Source organism: Natrix helvetica, assembly GCF_964273705.1.
Source record: "Natrix helvetica genome assembly, chromosome: 2".
In the NCBI taxonomy this organism is placed as follows: domain Eukaryota; kingdom Metazoa; phylum Chordata; class Lepidosauria; order Squamata; family Natricidae; genus Natrix; species Natrix helvetica.
This window is the reverse complement of record NC_138552.1, coordinates 197,227,724-197,247,184: the sequence shown is the minus strand read 5'-3', so window position 1 is coordinate 197,247,184 and position 19,461 is coordinate 197,227,724. Positions and strand designations below refer to the sequence as shown.

General features: G+C 39.0%; 1 protein-coding gene across 5 annotated transcripts in view; it reads right to left on the bottom strand.

Annotated features, from left to right (window-relative positions):
• Positions 1-741: 741 nt before the first annotated feature.
• Positions 742-19,461, bottom strand: part of L3MBTL3 (L3MBTL histone methyl-lysine binding protein 3) — a 94,189-nt gene continuing 75,469 nt past the window's right edge. For all 5 annotated transcript variants that reach the window (XM_081940301.1, XM_081940302.1, XM_081940300.1 and 2 more), the window contains 4 exons: positions 10,193-10,281; positions 7,306-7,469; positions 3,559-3,621; positions 742-2,001 (listed from right to left, as the gene is read on the bottom strand). In XM_081940301.1, the coding sequence (XP_081796427.1) occupies positions 1,858-2,001; positions 3,559-3,621; positions 7,306-7,469; positions 10,193-10,281 (460 nt within the window). In that variant the 3' untranslated portion in view covers positions 742-1,857. The remainder of the gene's footprint in view (positions 2,002-3,558; positions 3,622-7,305; positions 7,470-10,192; positions 10,282-19,461) is intronic.

The following is a 19,461-nucleotide window of genomic DNA, read 5'->3' as shown; positions in this document are numbered from 1 at the left end:
GGACCAGTTATCCCCTCTCAGCCCTGGGAAGGCGGCCAGGGCAAACTTTCTGAAAATGTTGACATGAAAAAATGCAGGTTGCTAGGAGTTAAAACTGACTCAAGGCATACACACACACACAGCTGATAAATTAATTAGGGGGAGAAAGGTGAATCCTGAATCAGCTGCCTGTTTCTGTAGGCTGAAAATTGGCAAAATGGCTATCTTCATGCTAGTCTCTTTGTCCTGAATCACCTCTTGCCAGGAATTTTCCAGAGAGCAGAGTAGGAGAAATCCTACGACCAATTCACATATCCTTGCAGGCAGACTCACAAAGTAAACAAAATGGGCTAAAGGAGGGGTAGGCGACTATTTCTCTGCCAAGAGAAATGATACTCTCAAAGAATGAATTGAGAGAATGTTGATATTCATAATTTTTCATTTATGCAAGTCATACCAGGATTTGTGTAAACAGATGTTTACGGATACTTTTCTAAACCAGATAAAAGTGTGAACAAGCAGCGCTAGAAACATAATGCCCATTGTGTGTGTGTGTGTGTGTGTGTGTGTGTGTGTGTGTGTGTGTAGATGTTATTTGGGAGAAGGGAGAAGTTGAGCCATTGCTCTTGCTGGTCTTCTTGCTTCCAACTGGTCTTTGGAATTCCACTTCCCCAAAAACTCTGCAACACACTTAAATGTTTTGGCTTCTTTCATCTTTGAAGCAAACTGTTCACCACAACCTTCAGTGAAAACTAAGACAAGTGGAAAAAAAATATGACTGTACTAATATTGATACAAACCAACCGCATGAAAAATGAGTCATACAAAAGTTCTTTCACATTTTGGCAGTTATGAAGCATAACAATTTTAAATGCAATTTTAAGTGTAAAAAGTCAGAACAAAATATAAAAGGTGCAACATTTATAAAAAAGACTGAACAGAACAATGCAATATAACCCTTGATGATCTTGCTTCACATTGTTTTCTATTGCACATGTTAAAGTCAAGTGACCTAACTTTTACAAATTCATTTTAAATTGGATAGAACTGTTTTAACTTTTCCCTTACTGCTATTTTTAGATTGAGTTAATATTCCTTTTCAACCAATTTAATTCTTTATAAAAAGTTTTTTTTTTTTTTACAATGCAGGATTATTTTTATTCTGCATATGCACATTTAATTTGTATCTCTTTTAATAGAATGAACTAAAGTAATAAAATGCAACATGAAATATAATTACATTAACCTTTTGTAGTTCTTATTAATAATTTCATACCAAATATGCTATTGGAAGTATTTCTTTTTCTTTTAACCATGCAAAAATAATTTTAAAAAAACCAGCACTGATCTTCAGCAATGTTTTCTTAGAATAAACCAACCAGAGTCCACAGCAGTTTTCAGAGTAGTGCAAAATTAAAGAGAACCATTTCCATTAACTAATTGCACCTCAAATATTTTTAATTGTGAACAATTTCTTATGAAAATGGTCAAATAGGACAAAGAGATTAACTAAGCCCAATGGGTAAATTCACAAAGTATATATTTTGTGACTCTTTAAAAAAGACTAATATAACCATGATTCCAATAGGTTCCTTTAGTTACTGGTTCTCCAATTAAATTAAGGTGGCTAATTATAGGAAAATTAAAACCACCAGATTGGCAAACTTTACGTACCTGCTCTACTAAATTTTTATGTTGCTAAAAACCTTAAGCACTTCTCAGAAGTGTCCAGTTGCCCTAGTTTTTGGAAAATATCTTTATTTCATGCACTTAAGACTTTTTCTTTTTGAAATGTTCATCCTAGGTTATCTTTCTGTATCTTTGTGCTTTGGGTAAAAACATTGGCTGGAGTGCAGAGGTTGTCTTGTAGACCTTTTATCAGAGTTCATTATGAGAGTTTCTATCAGCAGCTTTGAACATCAGGATGGAATTGAAGATTTTTAGGGCTGGTCCCAGTTTAATACTCATTATTTTGACAATGTCTGCTTGAGTCATTAGAAGAAAAGCTTCCCCATCGATTTGCTGCAAGGAAAAAAAAAATCTACATGTTAATGACTCCACAGAGTTATGAATGTACTCTCAACTCTATAACAGTAATTTAAAACGGGACCTATCTGTTCACTATACAGATATAGTGAAATGGAATTTGTTAATCTTAAAAGTGAATTGAATTCTCCTTTGTTCACTGCATGAGAAATATTCCTCAGTGGTGCTTATCAACTTTCCCCACCAAGACTGTCATCTCTCCTGCTACTTTAGTTAGCAAAAGTGACCCAGCTATAAGAACAGAGGTCAGGAAGGGTTTTGTAAAATAATAATAATAATAATAATCTATTCCAGAATTCTTTGAGCACCTGTTCAGCTCAAGTTTCTTTTAACTTGTATCCAAGGACTAAAGGGATGTGAAGCTAATAATAATTTATCTCCTAAAATACAGAAGCACGCCAGAAGCATGTTGCTTGCTGTATTGTAGGAGGTCTGTGAAAAGGCTTTAGAAGAACAGCTCTGGAATATGCTGGAATATGTACAAAGCGCTTTTCACGTTCTTTAAAAAAAGCTGCATCACGGCTGCTGAAGCTGTCTGTAATTTCTTCTGCATGTGTATGCAGGCATAATCACTTCAAGCAAATTCAAGATGAGATACTTGTGTTGGTTCTAAAGCCTCTTTTCAAAGGATTATCACAGCCTTCATATGTAGCTTTTGAAACCTGTCACAATGATTATATGCAAATTCCCGCATACCAATTATAAGCCACTAGTTTGAGTTAAAATAGGATACACAGTAAAGTTATTATATTATATCCCATCCTTTAGAGAAATCCTGATATTTTAAATTATGGTGGTATAGAAATATTTTTATTTTCCTAAACGCTCTCTTTATCTTAATCAAGACCACAATGCATCAAAGCCACTGGGTTAGTTTAGTCTTCCCCTTTTTTTCATTACAAGCAATAAATAGGGATGGAGAACTTGATGACTTCCTGATAGCATTGAATTACAAGTGTGAGCACTGCTTACCATGCTGCTTGGACTGGAACTAGATTAGCAACATTTGAAAATTCACAAGTCTGTTATGCATGCAGTAAACAACATCCCAATATATTAAATGGGAATAATTGATTAAAAAAAGAGGTTAGCATCAATGCCCAATTTCTTTTTACTGAACACCTCGCTTTGAAGAATAATTATACTCCCTGAAATGTATGTCACATTGAAACTTTGAACTTGCCAGGCACTAGACATTGCCACATGCATATAAAACACATGCATATCATGTAATTTAAAGTAACACTCTATATTCTAACAACAATGCCTTTAAAAATGCAGCCTTGATTTAAGAAAGAAGAATTCCAATGCCACTTGAATTTCTGGGACAAAATTAATTACACATTTTATTTCACTGAAGTCAGTTTTAAGGCAATTTGGTGAAAACCACGCTGAGAGACTGTCTTCAGAAGTGAAATTAAAAGCAGGGCTGATTTAATGGAGACATGTTATCTTTTGCCAATTAAACATTATATGAAACCCTGTAAGGATGCTGAACGTTGATCACCCAAAGGGCTGATCTGTTATACTCACCTCATCTTTGAATACTTTGCCGTGCTCCTCACAACCCGGCAAACTCCGAATGAACTCTGAGACCTGCCAATCAATTTTAACAAAAGAGTAAGAATAATAGAATAACTGTCCATTTAGTTCATTATCTTGGTTCTAAGTGATAGAAACTAAAGGGGGGGGGGAGCAAATGCTTGTTTCAAAAGATGGCAAGAGTACAATGCCTTCTTCCAATTTTATAAACAGCAATGGTCAAGCTCTCTAAAGCCTATATTCCACTTAACCTTTTTTAGTTCTGTTTAAAGTCCTTGATTTATAACCAATTTTTAGTGGCCATTGGAAGTTACGACGACGCTGAAAAAAGTGACTTGTGCCTGGTTTTCTCACTTTTGATCACTGCAGCATCTTCGTGGTCATATGATCAAAATTCAGTTGGCAACTGGCATGTATTTATGACAGCTGTACTGTCCCATGACCATTTGTAACTTTCCCAGCTGGCTTCCGACAAGCCAAGTCAATGGGAAAGTTAGATTCACTTAACAACTGCAGCGATTCACTCACTTGTGGCAGAAAGATCATAAAATGGGACATAACTACCTTGCTTAGTAACAGAAAATTTGGAGTCAATTATGTTCAACCATAACTGGGACGCTGTAGATGTACTACCTGTAACAGCATTTCGTCTACAAATCATGCATTTTGTCTCTTCAAATTTACTGATGTAAATGTTGTTGATAAAGCAAGAGTGCTTAGCATATAGACTCTAAGCCCCACCCCATTCCATCTATATCTATCTATCATCTATCATCTATCTATCTATCTATCTATCTATCTATCTATCTATCTATCATCTATCTATCATCTATCTATCTATCTATCTATCTATCTATCTATCTATCTATCTATCATCTATCTATCATCTATCTATCATCTATCTATCTATCTATCTATCTATCTATCTATCTATCTATCTATCATCTATCTAGCTATCTATCTATCTATCTATCTATCTATCATCTATCTATCTATCTATCTATCTATCTATCTATCTATCTATCTATCATCTATCTATCTATCATCTATCTATCTATCATCTATCTATCTATCTATCTATCTATCTATCTATCTATCTATCTATCTATCTATCTATCTATCTATCTGCTGGTTATGTTGTATTCGGGTCTTTTCCCGTGTAAGATTGAGATTGTTTTGGCAACTTTTCGGCAAGATCTCACTTGCCATCTTCAGGCTGCTGTCGGCTAGGCTTAAAATGCGAACGGAGCTGCCGTCTTTATGTAAATCTTGGTGGGAGGGGATGGGGTGCTGGCTTTGTTTCAGTAAGTGGAATGATTGGTTGTGTGGTTGTATCATGATTGGTAGATTGGTGCTGATTGGTGCTGGCTGTGTGTGCATTGTTGTCTTGTCTTGTAATGGCCTGGGTGGTGGGTGGTGTTTGTTTGTTGACTAGGGCTGGTTTCCAGATGTTTGGTAGGCGGGAGGTATCATCACGTTTATTCATGTTGTGGGGGTGTTTCTCTATTTCAATGGCTTCCATAATTATTCTCTTGTTGAGGTGTTCTGTTTTGGAGATTAACCTGGCTCCTTCAAAATTGATTTCATGTCCTGTAGCTTTAAGGTGCTGGAAAAGGGAGGAAGTTTTTTTTTTCTTACTGCGTTCTTGTGTTCTGTGATGCGTGCATTTATTCTCCTGTTTATTTGTCCTATATACGTTGCCGGGCAGATTTTGCGTGGCATTTCGTAGACTCCTTGGTTTTCCAGCTGGATTTTGTCTTTGGGGTTTCTTAAGATGTTGGCTATTTTTTGATCAGTGGTGAAGGCTGTCTTGATATTGTGCTTGTGGAGAATTTTGCTGATTTTATCTGTGGTGCCTTTGATGTAAGGGAGGAGGGTGATGCCATTGTCCTGTTCTGTGTCTTGGTTTTTGGGGGGAGTCTCCTTTTGGATTAGGTTGGTGATTGTTTTTCTTTGGAATCCATTGGAGAGATATATATTTCGTAGATTTTCACGGGTGTAGGTATGCTGGTCTTGTTTCTTACATGGGAAAAGACCCGAATACAACAAGACCAATATATATATATACATCCAGGAAAAGAAAATTCAAAGCTGCAAAAAAACCTGTGGTGGAAACATGGAATTTAAGAAGCAAGAACATAAGAAAGCTGAATGCAATGAAAGATGAAGTGAATGGATTGTATGTTGACATCGAAGGCACCAGCAAAATGAAATGGATTCGTTCAGTCAGAAGATCATACTACTCAAAACATGAAAAAAAGAAGGAAAAGTGTTGCTTTCATAGAGAGTGAAAACCGAGTAAATCTGGGAACAGAACACTGCAGAGAGTCCATGCAACAAAACAGGCCTGTTTCGTTTAGAACACCATATAGGGAACAGTCTGCATTGCTTCCAATTTGCAGGATTAGCATTCAGAGTAAAATAGTCTGGAGGAGAAATAGAGCATTCAAATGTTCCCTAAAATATCTCAATAGAATAGAATAGGATAGAATAGAATAGAATAGAATGGAACAGAATAACAGAGTTGAAGGGACTTTGGAGGTCTTCTACTCCAACCCCCTGCTTAGGCAGGAAGCCTTACACCACTTCAGACAAATGGTTATCCAACATCTTCTTTAAAACTTCAAGTGTTGGAGAATTCACAACTTCTGGAGGCAAGTTGTTCCACTGATTAACTAACTAACTAATAATGCTAGACATACCTAGAAAGAAGTTTGAACCTTCTGAAGAAGATACTTATCTTTGTGACATGTATTAAAATTATCCTAAGATAAGGTACAAGATGAATATAGTCTACCAATAAACTTCAAATTCGGTTTATTGAAATCAGGATGAGCCATAAGAAGGAAAATGCACTAACACACATCATCTGTGAGATCGTGTACTCAAGACAAAGGAACCAGGCATTGGAATCTCTATTCTCTCACTTCTATTGTAGTATTAAAGGAAAAAATGGGAGCAGGTTATCTTGGAAGCATATTTAGAAAGCGGATGTGGTTACAGAGGTTCTAGGAGTAGAAGGACACCATAAGAAGGTCAGTAATGGAGTTGAGTGTGCTCTGTCACTCTCAGCCTCACCTGGACTATGACTGAATGGGAAAAAATAGGAGGAATGCTATGTATGCCATCTTCAGTGCTGATATTAAATCTAGCAAATAAATAAAAAGGACAATACAAAATACCTTTCTCCTGAGAAAGGTAGAAAAGATTACCCTATAAACGGATCAGTATTCGCTTTCACTAGCCTACTTTATTATGATAGATAATAGCATTCCCTCCTAATCACTACTGAAATATAAAAAGGCAAAATTTAAAGAGAAATAGAAATATGCAATGAATATATCATCACAATAGATTATGATATATTCTATTCTAATAGAACTCTATCAAGCAATATTAGCTGATGATGAATGAAAATTCCATTTTAAAAAGTATTTTTTAAATATATAAAAACTTTCAAGAAAGAAGAGAGGAAGAGGGAAAACAACTAAGGAAGCTAAAATAGATGACTTCCAACCTTCTCTTCAAAAGTTATTAACAACCCCACTGTCTCCCCTACCTCTTAATCTTCCAGAAATCCCTTTATCCCCTTATTTAATTCTAACACTTCTCAATAACTACTCTTCTCTAATAATTAAATCCATAAATCATTGTTTCAGGGTTTCTTTTGTTCTTTAGCAAAATGTCCATTAAAGTTTTCCAGTTTTTTTAAAGTGAAAATTCCATTTTAAGTCATACCTCATCTGTGCTCCATTTAGAAACTTTACTGGCAGGAATCCCAGCCACTGTAGGAAGGAGCTTACTGTGCTGTTCCCACCGCAATGGAAATGCAGGAATTGAGAGCTTGGAAGATAAAATGACTGGCTGCAGATGGGAACTTCTGCTATTGGTTTCCTTGCTGTCTGCAAGCAATAATAAAACAGGTTTTACCATATGATCACACTTGTAAAGGAAAGGTATGTTCAGTATAACAAACTTGGCCCATTTGACTTATTATTACTAAATAGCATTAATAACGAATACTCTATATCAGTGATGGCGAACCTATGGCACGCGTGCCACAGGTGGCACACGGAGCCATTTGTCAAGGCACGCAATGCGCTGGCCAGCTGAGTTCACCCTTTTTAAAAGCCATTTTTCGCCCTCCCCAGGCTCCAGAGGCTTTATAGGAGCCTGGGGAGGGCAAAAACAGCCTCCCCTGCCCCCCCCCCGGACGCCCTCTGGAGGCGTCAGGGAAGCCTCCGTACAGTCCCTGACGTCTTCGGAGAGCTGAAAACGATCCTCCGAGCAAACCGGAAGTGACTTCCGGTTTGCTCGGAGGGTCGTTTGAGTGCTCCAAAGCTTCAGGGACCGTCTGGAGGTTTCCCTGAAGCCTTTGGAATGCTTAAAATGGTCCTCCGAGCAAACCGGAAGTCTCCAGTTTGCTCGGAGGGTCGTTTTGAGCGCTCCGAAGGCTTCAGGGACCGTCCGGAGGCTTCCCTGATGCCTCCGGAGGGCATCCGGGGAGGCGGGGGAGGCTGTTTTCGCCCTTTCCAGGCTCCTATAAAGTCTCTGGAGCCTGGGGAGGGCGAAAAAAGCATGTAAAATGGGGGGGGGGAACGCCTGTAGTGCACGCATGCACAATGGGGGTCGCGCATTGCATTATGGGTGTGGCACGCCCACACACGACCCCCCTGCGCTCCCCTCACTTATGGCATGCGAGCCAAAAAAGGTTCGCCATCGCTGCTCTATATTCTATAGAGTACAGCAATAGCACTTATATACCGCTTCACAGTGCTTTATAGCCCTCTCTAAGCAGTTTACAGAGTCAGCATATTGCCTCCAACAAAGTGTTTCTTTTACCCGACCTCGGAAGGATGGAAGGCTGAGTCAACCTTGAATCTGGTGTGATTTGAACTGCCAAATTTCAGGCAGCTGGCAGTCAACAGAAGTAGCCTGCAGTACTATACTCTAACCCACTGCATCACCATGGCTTGTGGTTAGATTATAAGAAATACTCTAACCTGTACTAATTATTTCTGGGCTCGATACATAACTACCTTTTTCTGGACACAGTCTAAACTATCTTATGTGCTTAACTGCTATGAAAAACAATGGAAACTGTTCAGCCATCATTTTTTCTGCATTTAAAAAAACAACTATACCATTGCTTCATTTCCCAATGGTAGATGGGAAATTCCTAGTCCCTTCCCTTAAATATTGCCATTTTATAGAAACTAGGAAGTGTATCTTTTCATTTGGAAGCCCCTGCGTTATTGAACACTCTGCCCCCCGAAGATCTACCCTCCTATAAAGCACTGAGGATCTGGGGTGGTCCTGCAAACTCTGGGATAAAATAAATGGACTGCACATTGGAAGCTTGACTTGGTGCTACCCTGTTTCCCTGAAAATAAGACCTCCCCAGATAATAGGTCCAATAGGACTTTTGAGTGCATGCATTAAAATAAGCCATCCCCTGAAAATAACTCCTCCCCAAAAATATTCCAACAGAGCAGCAGCCAGGAGGTAGCCACATTCACCTCCTCCTGCACCTCAAAAATAATAAGACATCCCTGAAAATAAGGCCAAGTGCTTATTTCAGGGTTCAAAAGAAAATAAGATCATGTCTTATTTTCGGGGAAACATGGTAGGATTTTGGTTTTAGTTTTAATATGGCTTTTGGGTTATTTTAATTTTTCTCTGGGAACCGCCCAGTTTGTTATAAGATGGGCGTCTATATAAATGCTGTGATTGTCATTGTTGTTGTTTTTTAAACCCAAACCTAAATTTCTTACTGGGCACTCTGTTGTAATATTTTCTTCTATTTATCTCCTTTTTATGGTTGTCTATAAATGCCAGTTTCACAAATCCAGCACACACTAGCCCTGGCTGAACAATTCACTGCAACTTATAGCTGGTCACTCACAACTCACCTAACACAAATGAAAGCTTTACCTCTACATTGTCCTATGTGAGACTGCTTTTCCTTCCATTTTTTCAGACTGAATTCTGCATTCTTTCTTTGACTACAACTACTAGTTTGATGATAATAAAGATGATGACGATACTGACTTTGTTAGCATGTCTGTATTCTATAAACTGCCTAGAGTCTCCTGGTATTGAAAACAATCCGTCTTAAAATAAAAAATAAGTAAGTAAATTCCATCTTTAGTCATTTAGTTTAAATCATTATTTTTATGTTTACTGATATCTTGATTTATTTATTTTTTGCCATTGTGAACTCAGAGTAGAATTCAGGGAGACATGGCCTGAACTCCCTAAAGCAGTGGTTCTCAACCTGTGGGTCGGGACCCCTTTGGGGGTCAAACGACCCTTTCCCAGGGGTCGCCTAAGACCATTGGAAAACACATTTTCGATGGTCTTAGGAACCGAGACACCTATTTTATGGTTGGGGGTCACCACAACATGTGGAACTGTATTAAAGGGTCGCGGCATTGGGAAGGTTGAGAACCACTGCCCTAAAGGCAATCTAAAACTAAACAGTGTTATGAGGCAACCTAGTGTGGTTCTGGTTTTTCATAAAATGTTTTATTAATGAAATTATTCCACAAAGCCAATTGGAAGTATTAATATGCGTCACTAGAGAAACTCTTGAACAGCAGATGTAGCAAGAAATAACAGCTACCTTTGGTTTCATTTATAAATAATACTTCATTTTCCATTTTTCTTTCTTCACAGCCAACTTTCCCAGTGAGTTCCTTGGCATGCTCTCCCCTAAGTAATACAGAAGCTTCACATTTAATTATCTGGTAATGATAATAATATAAGTTTTTTTCACTTCTAGCTAAACATTTTATAAGATATATAATACAAATTATAATGTATGTAAAATAAAATATAGAAATTGAAATAAAATTATTTCTCAAAACAAAACAATAACAAGAAATCTGGTTTCATAAACTAATATTAACTTACATAATTAATTTTGCTGGCTACTATATAAAATTCTACAAAACCAAAAACCAGCTTAATATTTCCATCTCCATTGTCTTCCATTTAAAAAAACAATGATATCTTTAGATATCAAGGCAAGATGTTTTCTTTAGAGTGGAACATCATATAAAATTACTTTGAATTCCTTCTACAATTTTATTAAGTGTTAAACGATGAGTCCAAAGATAATTGATTCCACAGAATGCATACCAGGCATATAAAACCCCAAGGATGTGATATCATGGTTCTAGCAACTTGAATTGACAACACCTTTTGATCTACAAACCATATTACTTGCTTAAACATGTAAGGAATTTTAAAAAGCCTGAAGTCACTAAGTGATAATATGACTATATTCGAAGCCATTGGAGAGACTGCCTGAAAAGATGCAAGTCATTCAATAAAAGTAGGGAGCTGTAGATATAAAAAAAAACCTGTTCTCAGCAGTCAAAAACGAGAAGCATTGTATATTCCTAAATTAGAAATTATACAAAATTCATCCATCCATCCAATACATATGGCCTCCCATCCATCTAAAAAAAACAACAACCCAACAACATCTGGGCAGTGAAAAAAGTTAAATATAACATTCTATTAAAACTAAAAAGAAAAAAAAAATCCACTTATCACATACATTCACACCAGAACTCCAGAATTAACATCCCATTCCAATGCCTGGAGAAAGAGTCTTCACAGCCTTCTAAAAGGCCAATAGTCAAGATCATCCACATATCAAGGGAAGCTGCTTCATAGGGCTGTTGCCATGACAGAGAAAGCATGCTTTCTGGGACCCAGCAGTGACACTGCTTCACTAGGGAACCCAGAACATTCTCACTGTGGCAGATATTGTGAGATGGGTAAAAACCACTGGAATTGGGGAGTCCTGCAAGCAATCTGGCCCCATGCCATGCAGGTCTTTAAAAATGACCATTAGCCAGTGGAATCCATATATGTTATATGGTTTTATGGGCATACCATGGTGCGCTCAAAATTACATCTGTTGCTACATCCCGGACCAGCTGAAGCTTCCAATTGGTCTTCGAAGGAAGCCTCACGTGGAATACATTGCAACAGTTCTTCCAAGAAACATTTAAAACATGAGTGGCTGAGAGCAATGCCCCTCAATTTAGGAACAGATGCAACAAGTGAACAATATGTATTTATACAAAAGCTCCTTAAGCTGGAGCCATCAATCTGGTAGAAACTTCTTTTTTTTTTATTAATAAAATTTTTTATTGGTTTTTCAACATTTATAGGGAAAAGGGTAAATGGACAGGTATACAAATTTTGGCAGTTGCAAAGTGTGACAGGCGCCCCTCCCTCCATACTCATAGTATACATTTCTATATAATGCATTGGTATATAATTGATTACAATCAGCATATTAGTTCTATTACTAAATTCAATCAGATTAAACATTACAGTATAAAATCCAGATATAATTCCATTATCACTTTCGGTCAGTTTATAATAATATGATTTTCTTGTTTATTTTTGTGATCTGAGTCTTCTTGCTATTGCCCCATCTCCCTCCACTGGCAGAGCTCTGGCCCCTCCCGTGTCCTGTGTGTCCGTTGTAGTGTCTTGTGTTTTTTCTAGGAGTGTTTTGTTTTTTTCCATAAAGGCCTGCGGCTCTATGGGTGAATTGATTCTGATTCTTGTCTCCTCCCAGAATATCAGCATACCTTCAGGCATCAACCATCTAAACCACACCCCTTTCTGGTATAATTTATTCGCTAATTGCGAATAATTCTTCCTTTTTTCTCTAATCTTCTTAGGGATCTGCTTCAGAATGGTTATCTCCATATCATGGTATGTCAATGCTTGCCCCCTTTGTACACCCAGAATTTCATCTCTTGTACTTTTTCTAAGAAATTTAATGTGAACCTCCCTAGGTACATTGTGTGTTCTAGCATAAGCTGAGTTCACTCTATAAACCAGGTCTATATCCCACCCCATCTGTTGTTTTTCTTTGTGTGTGTAGTCAGCCAGGATGTTTGTCATGATGTCCTTTATGTTTTCCCCATCTTCTTCTATAACATTTTGAAATCTAAGGTAATAGGACATTCTCTCAAATTCTATTTTCATCTGTTGGATGTCAAGATCTTTGTTCCCTTTCTGCACAGCTTCTACCCCCCCCCCCCCTCACCTCCTCCACCACCCCTTCCACAAGATTCAGTCTTTGTGAGTTCTTATATATTTGGGCTTGATTTTCTTTAATTTCATCTTTCATTTCCCTTAGCTGTTTCTTGATTTCCTCCTGGCCCTGTAGAATTTGTTGAAGCATTTGTTGAGAGTCCATCTCTGTAGTCTTAGGTTGCATCAGTTCTGATATCTTTGACTGTGTGGCTGGACTGGATGTTGCGGATGTTGGAGCAGAAGTGGCAAAGCCAGGTTTTCCAGGAGGTGGTCTTTTAGATGCCATCCTTTATAACGTTAGAAGTTCAGTCCATATATAAGATAGACAGTTAGAAAAGAAGGGTAGCCAGGTGAGTCCCGGGAGCAGAAGAGCCAGGCAGAAGAGAGTCTCTCTAAAAAGTCTGGCAGTAGATAGAAAATTTCCCCTAGGAAGTTTAAAAAATACCAATCCACAAGAGATTCCTCTGGGAGACACGAAGACAAAGACCAGAAGCCTGAATTTTAAAGGTGGAGTCAGGTTTCACAGTTCATAAAGACAACGGACGTGTGCCATCTTGCCCTGCCAGTTTTGGGCACAGAGGCATAACAAAGTTTTAAAAAGTTCCAAAAGTCCTCAAATCACAGTAATATGTAGAAATAAGTTAAAGAGAAAATCATCTCAGCCTGGGTGAGGCTTCATTCTTTGGCTCTCCCCCCTCCTCCTTCCCCGGGGGCTGAGAGCAGAATTGTTCCTCGCCGCTTGTCCAAGGGGGGGGGAACCCCCCTCCCTCCAGCCGCGCCTCCAAAATGCTCTGAAAGTAAAAATCTTTAAAAAAAGCTGAATAGTTCTTCATGCAAAGTAGGGAATGAAGAGAGAAACAACCTCACCGCACTGCAGCCGCTTCCTTCTATTGTTGCATTCTCCAGTTGGCTTATAGCGAGGCGCGAGGCGCAGAAACACGAAGGGCCCTCCGAGCTTGCTCCCCGGTGCCTTGGGCGCGCGAGAGACCTCCCGCCGGCCGCCGCCGCTGCAGGAGTCCTCCGCGATGCCGCCCCTCCGGCAGGACCCCTCTATGGGGTGTCCTGTGCCCCCCAAGGAGTGGGGAAGCCCACCGGAGAGCCGGAGCGGGCAAAGAGCTGCCCGTTGCCGCCGCCGCCGGAACCGGACAATCTGGTAGAAACTTCTTGCTGTGCATCAACTCTGCCTATAGCAGTGTAACCCCATTCAGACTTAATGATGAAAAATTGAAGGATTGTACAGCCAGGGTTGATCTGAATCCAAGATTTCCGCAACCAGACCCATACTTCCTCCAGGCATTAGGAAAACACCTCATTTGGATGATCTGGGATAGAGGTGTACAATTAAGTATTATCATTGTGCTGATGACATTTATCATCATGCTGAGGGATGACCTTGATGGATGACAGTTTAATGTATATGTACAATAGGAGTAGGAGTAGGAGAATCAAGTCATCTGGCATCCTACAAAGTAGAAAGTTAGGGCTGGATGTCTCTCCACCTTATCAATGCTAAGTGGAATTAGTTTCAGAGGGAGGAAGTACTGAAGAACAGTGGGAAGTCATTATCCTTCTCTGAATGAATAACTTTATAACGAAGTAATAATGTCAAACAGAAAACTTTGGTGTCTGACTACTAAAGATGCATAGAGTTGACAGCCTTGAAAACAAGTGAGGAAAAACTAGCATTTTTCAGGATAATTTGTACATAGTAATTTTCCTGGCACCTTTACACGATATATTCTACGGCACAGCTGTCAAAAGTAAGACATTTCAGATCCTTGTTAAATTTACAGTATCCCATTGTACTCCAGAAAAATGACTCAACTATTTTCAGGGCTAGGAAATTATGCCAAGCCATAAGATGTTTCATACTGAAGCGTCATTCCTTTTTAATTAGCCATGCAGATGAAGTAAGAATGTGGGCAAAAGACAGTTTCTTGCCAGCAGATGCTGGTAGGTGGTACATTTAGATGTTTATCGGAAGAGAAAAAAATTATATTCCAACATATCAAGCAAAAAAGGCAAGTAATATTGGAATTTTGTGTTTACTATCAATGGATCTAGTGACACATAAGACTAAATCATAAAGCGATTTTTATTGTTATAGATTAGCCTAGGAAATTATGTTATATCTCAGTGATGGCGAACCTTTTTTGCCTCACGTGCCACAAGTAGGGGGAGCGCAGGGGGATCAAGTGCGGGCGTGCCGCACCCATAATGCAACGCGCGACACCCCCCCAGTGTGCATGCGCGCACAACGTGCGAGCCTCCCATTTTTACATGCTTTTTTTGCCCTCCCCAGGCTCCAGGGGCTTTATAGGAGCTTGGGGAGGGCGAAAAGAGCCTCCCCCGACCCCCCCGAGGCCCTCCAGAGGCTTCAGGGACCATTGGACGGTCCCTGAAGCCTTCAGAGCGCTTAAAACCACCCTCCGAGCAAACCGGAAGTGACTGGAGCCTGGGGAAGGCGAAAAATAGCTTTTAAAAAGGTGAACTCAGGTGGCCAGCGCACGCATGTGCGCTGGCCAGCTGACAGGGCAGCGCCTCGCGTGCCCTGACAAATGGCTCCGCGTGCCACAGGTTTGCCATCACTGTTATATCTGAACCAGACCATTATTTTTTCTTTAACAATTTTGGCTTAGCATAGCTGTGTGAGCAGTGCAACTATTGTATTTATTTGCAAGCTCCACATATGAGCCTATAGCAAGGTGCCACTAGATAAAGAAACCATTTGCTGCTCAACCTGAAAGGAGTGTGCCTTAAGGGTTCTGTGTCCTTCATTTAATGTGGAAATGTATTAAACTAAAATGTGCTGAAAAAGAAGACGTTTTTATCTCAACAGCAGGCTATCCAGCTGTACAACAGCAGGGCTCTTCACCAACTCACTTTTGGCATGCTTGCTATCAACAGAAATACCTCTTTGATTTTTAAATGTTAATTGTGTTCAAAGCAAGTAAGGAGTATGAAATACATTAGGACATGAACTCCTTATACAAAAAAATGTTGTTCCTCAGATTCATTTACTTTATTTTCCTGTGTTTGTAAGTAAAAATAAAACTGGTTAGCTACATATATTTCCTTTTGCAACTGCAATTATGTGGGAAAAAACCCAAGCACGATTAAAGGGAGGATTGACCAACAACTCTACAATTTAACAAATAGAGATGCACTTAATTAAATTTTAATTGTTAGATGCTCCATTTTGAAATATAGAAAATAATTAAGTTACCTAATGTCAATAGTAAAGCAAAGAACTGGGTACAGTTTTAAAGAAATAACTGCAATAGAACCTAGTCAGATGAGTATTTATTGGAAAAACACGCGTGTAACTGTCAATCAATCTGCTGTCAGTAAGTCCACTATTTAAATTTAGAATCGTAAGTACGTTGCAATATTGAAACGTGCAACATTGAAAAACATGAAGCAGGTGATCCTTAATTAACAGCTGGTCGTTTTACGAAAGTTTGTACTTATGAAGACCTCAGGCTGGGTGCTTTATGGTTTGCAATTTCACTTCCGCCCACTGAAATATGTCACACACACCTCCCAGTGGACACATGACTGCACTTTACAACAGGCTGCAATATCCCATGGTCACGTGACCAATTTGTGATGTTTTTGTTGGTTTCCAGTATTTTTTGCCAGTTTCCGGCAAAAAAACCCCACCCTTGCCCACTCAAAAGAATGGGTTTGCCGAACCTTTTTAATCACGGTGAAGTTTCAAAAAAATGGATCCAGACTAGTGGGTGCCTTAATTTATGATCACAATAATTTATGACTGGGTTTCCTGTATGATGAGCAATATCTATATTCTGCAGCAATGAAAACAGTTAAGAGAAACTGGTCAAAACAAAATAAGACAGTTAGGTATTACCTGCTATCATTTGTTACAATGCAAGATCAAATTCATTTTTAATATTTAATTCAATAATGTTCAGAATACAGTGAAGGAAACGTCAATATCAATTCACACACTTTGATTTTTACTTAGAATGTTGCATGAAGTTGGCTACTGTGAACTATAAATCATTGTTTGTGCCTTAATGTGTTGTGAACCTACCAAATACTTAAGCATGACTTAATATGATCTAATGTGATGTATAAATAAATGAATGTTGAGTGGCTGCTCACAGATAAACAGCCATTCAACATTTACATCTTCCAGTTTCAGGGAAGCAGTTTCTGGTTATGAAGAGAACTACTCAGAGTATAAGACACACCTTTTTACCCCCTAAAAGAGGGTGAAAATTTGGCTGTGTCTGTAGCCCCACCCACCGGCCCCCACCCTTTGGCCTCTGCCTCCCAGAAATTTATCTCTCTGCAGCAAACAGAGAAAATGGGTTTTGCGAAGGTGGCAATAGGCTATGGCAATCCCTGCAGCCTGAAACAGCTGATGATCGGGGCCCAGAATTTAAACTGAAATTGAAAGTGAAACTTGCTGTTTGTTGCAACAAGGCAAATTGCTGGGAGGCAGAGGCAGATTTTTTTTTTCTTTTAATCAGGCTAAACTGAAACAAACAGGCTGTTTGCTGCAAGGAGGTAAGTCATTAACTATAAATGCCTACAGAATGTTCAAATTATTATTTATTTTTTGAAGACTGCTTTATTATTGTTCTAGACAACTTAAAATGAAGAAGCTTTTTAAAATAAATGCTTGATCTGAAGTGCTTTTGCATCTTCTTTTAAATAGCAGAGAATAATGTACACTTCCAGAAAGCCACATCAATTTTAACAGCAGCTGTACAAGTACAGTCTGAAATGTAACATCTGAAACAGTGTATAGCTTCTGTACTGTTTGCTGTTTGGTATGAGGCGAATTGCTGGAAGGCAGAGGCAGATTTTTTTTCTCTTGTTTTCATCCCCAAAAGCTAGGTGCGTCTTATACTTCGGAGCCTCTTATACTCCGAAAAATACGATAAGTGTATCCTTGTGTCTTGGGAAGGGCAAGGCAATTTTGGAATCACCTGTAAAAACTGTACTACTCAGCAATGTAATAGGGCTGGACAGTTGCTTTATTTGCATCTCTCTGGACTTTGCAGGACAGAGAACTGCAAATAAAGCATCTCTCTTCAAACCTTCAAAGCAGCCCACACTGGTTTAAGACTCATGTGGCTGCTTCAGACACTCCACTTTCTAAGCAGCACATAAACTCATCAAAAGGTTTGGCTTGTTCAACTAATAAAAAAGAAGTGTTTGGGTTAAACTTCTTCACATTTGTGAAGCGCCTGGAGCAGGGGTGGATTCTGGCAGTCGCTATTGCCAGTTCAGTCATGGCCGCACACGTGCACCATGTGCGCTGCGCGTGTATGCACATTAGAATAAAAATTGTTCTGCGCATGCGCAGAAGCAAAAAACAAGATGGCGCCTATGGCACCAACGGGAGAACCAGTTCGGGGGTGTGGCAGGCCTGGGTCGCTGCCAGTTCCAGCAACCCAGGCCGCCAAACCTCTCTACTGGTTTGGCTGAACTGGCCCAAACCAGTAGGGCCCCACCACTGGTCTGGAGAAGACACTTATTCCAGGAAAATGTAGTCATTGTTAAGCTATTGATTAATTTTAAAAGTCTTACTACTTTAGGTGGTAATTAATCCCTAATATTTTTCTTATTTCTAGCTATGTTACACCTTTCAAAGATATTTGATGCGCATTTAAAAATAGCCTAGGCTCGAGAAACAGATGTGACAGGAAGAATGAAATATTGTCCACTCTGAATACAGAAAATGAAAAAAATAAATGAAAAATATGAATATAATATTAACATTTAAAATGGTAAAGACACTTTTAAAATGAAGTTTTAAAATGGATGTAGAATTTCTGCGACAGTACTTAGCATTGGTCTGCAGAATTTCCTAATAATTAGGAAAAGACTGAATATTCATTTTTGGTTCTTCTGTTCTCCTTTCTAGGAGGACACTAATATTGAAAAATAAACTTCTAGATGTTATAATTACTGAAAATAATTTGATCCAGGTTTCAAGGGATTGAATTGCTTTTTAATTAAATAGGATGCTACAATAATCCAGACAGTGCTGTGAAATATGAACTGCATGCAATTAAATTTCCCAACCTGATGCTTTATCCCTAGTCATAGGTTATTATAACTAGTTAATACTATGGATGTTATGAATATAGTACATTTTAATATTAACTCTGGGATATTTCATTATACTATCTCAAACAGTTATTTCCCTCTGTCTTTATTGCTATTAGTGTTGTGATACTGGTTTCTTTTTTCTTTCATACGCAAGTATTATTATTATTAGTAGTAGTATTGTTATTAATTATTAATTATTATATTAAAGCAATAAACCTCTATACCTGCAGGGGGAAAAGGCAGAAGAATTGCTACCGGTAAGTGAAGGACTACCATGTTTCTTTTAAGAATGGAATTAAAACTATACGGAAATAGGAATAGAATTAGAATAGAATAGGAATAGAATAGAAGCTGGAAGGGACCTTGGAGTTCTTCTAGTCCAGCCGCCTGCTCAAGCAGGAGAACATGTACCATCTCAGACAAGTGACTGTCTAATTCCATGATGGCGAACCTATGGCACATGTGCCACAGATGGCACGCCTATGTAAGGCTCCAGCGTGCATGAGTGTGCCAGCCAGTTGATTTTCGGCCTCCCCAGGCTCTAGGAAAGCCTCCAGAGCCTGGCCAGCATGAAAAATGGAACTTCCGGGGGCCGTATTCGCCCTCCCCAGGCTCCAGGAAAGCCTCCTCCGGAAGCTTTCCTCCTCCTCCTCCGGGGGCTTTCCTGTGAAGAGCGAAATATGGAACTTCAGTTTTTCGCCCTCCTCCGGACTCCGGAGGCTTTCCTTGAGC